The 1,592-nt window shown below is 28.8% G+C and overlaps 1 protein-coding gene across 1 annotated transcript; it reads left to right on the top strand.

Annotated features, from left to right (window-relative positions):
• Positions 1-923: 923 nt before the first annotated feature.
• LOTGIDRAFT_175575 (hypothetical protein) lies at positions 924-1,486 on the top strand (the record flags this gene model as incomplete). Its single annotated transcript, XM_009057647.1, has 1 exon — positions 924-1,486. A coding segment is annotated over one exon (563 nt), but the record flags the coding sequence as incomplete, so codon positions are not given.
• Positions 1,487-1,592: the final 106 nt, after the last annotated feature.

The following is a 1,592-nucleotide window of genomic DNA, read 5'->3' as shown; positions in this document are numbered from 1 at the left end:
GAAAGATGATTTAGCTTTTGCTCAACTTTTAAATAGAATTAGAAAAAGAAAGAAAAATGAAGAAATGTTGGCTTCAGATATTGAAATGTTACAAAGTAGAGTGACTAATGTAGAAGATGATTCTTTACATATTTTTTCTACAAATCAACAAGTAGATAATTACAATACAAGAATGATCACTGAAAAATGTCCCAATTCTATTTCTATTCAGGCTTTAGACTATAGTAAAGATGCTAGATCAGGTAGAATGATATTAAAAGATTCTTGTGTTAAAGCAACTGATACACCACTTGTAGATAATTTAACAGTTGGTATTGGATCAAATGTAATGTTAGTTGTTAATTTAGATGTTTCAGCTGGTTTGATTAATGGAAGTTTTGGTACTGTGACATTTATTGAAAATGATCAGAATGATAAACCTAGAAAGATATATGTTAAATTTAACAATGCTAAAGTTGGTTTGAGTAAGCAGACATATCGTCTTCCACCTAATGTTGAACCAGGTAGTATACCTATAGAAAGACATGAAAGTACACATATAAATTTTAAAGGTGATGTTCGTCGTCAATTTCCATTACGACTAGCTTATGCAGTAACTATTCATAAAGTACAAGGTTTGAGTTTAGATAGAGGTGTCGTTTCTTTAGATAGAATTTTTCAAACAGGGCAAGCATATGTTGCATTAAGTCGAGTTAAAACATTAGAAGGATTGACAATACAAAATTTTAATGAGAAAGCTATATTTTGTGATGAAAAGATTGAATCTGCTTTAAATGAAATGCCAAGATTTTTACAACCTGAAGAACAACGTAAACATAATAGTTTTAATATTATTTTATTTAATGTTCAAGGACTTACTACACATTTAGAAGATTTAAAACATGACAAAAGATTTATAAATTCTGATATGATATGTTTGACAGAAACCTGGTTAAAAAATGTAAGGAACCCTGCTAAAGTACGATTGGATAATTTTATATTTTATAATCAACCTCGTCACAATAGCTATGATGATAGTGCTAATTTTAAAAATCTTAAAGAAAAAGACCATGGTGGTGTAGGAATATATTATAGTAACAATAAAGCTTGTAATATAATAAGGTTAGGACAATTAAATATAGAACATGTTGCCTGTAATATTCCAGATAAAAATATTTCTGTAATTGTTATTTATAGACCACCAAAATATAGATTAGAATTGTTCATGCCTCAATTAGAACGATTGTTGACTGAGTTACAAGAGTCTGGTTATCATTATATTATTATGGGAGATTTCAATCAAAATCTATTAGAAGGACATAGTTCTATTAAGGATTGTTTTCAAGAATTCAGGTTTAAACAGTTAGTGACAGAGAGTACTACAGAAGGCAATACAATATTAGATCATGTTTATATGAGTTCAGGTATTAATTTAAAACGTGTTAAAATTACTATTGTACCTACATATTATAGTTATCATGAAGCTGTTAACATTCAGTTATTGTAATTTACTTTCTATTTTCAGAAACAGTTCAGATATATTATTGTATTTTAAAGGAAAAAAGATGGGTAGGGAAGACCATTTACCTCTGTTGCGTGGGGGTGGGTAATGG

The sequence above is a fragment of the Lottia gigantea genome (genome assembly GCF_000327385.1).
Source record: "Lottia gigantea unplaced genomic scaffold LOTGIsca_309, whole genome shotgun sequence".
Taxonomy (NCBI): Eukaryota; Metazoa; Mollusca; class Gastropoda; family Lottiidae; genus Lottia; species Lottia gigantea.
This window is presented reverse-complemented; position numbering and strand designations above follow the sequence as displayed.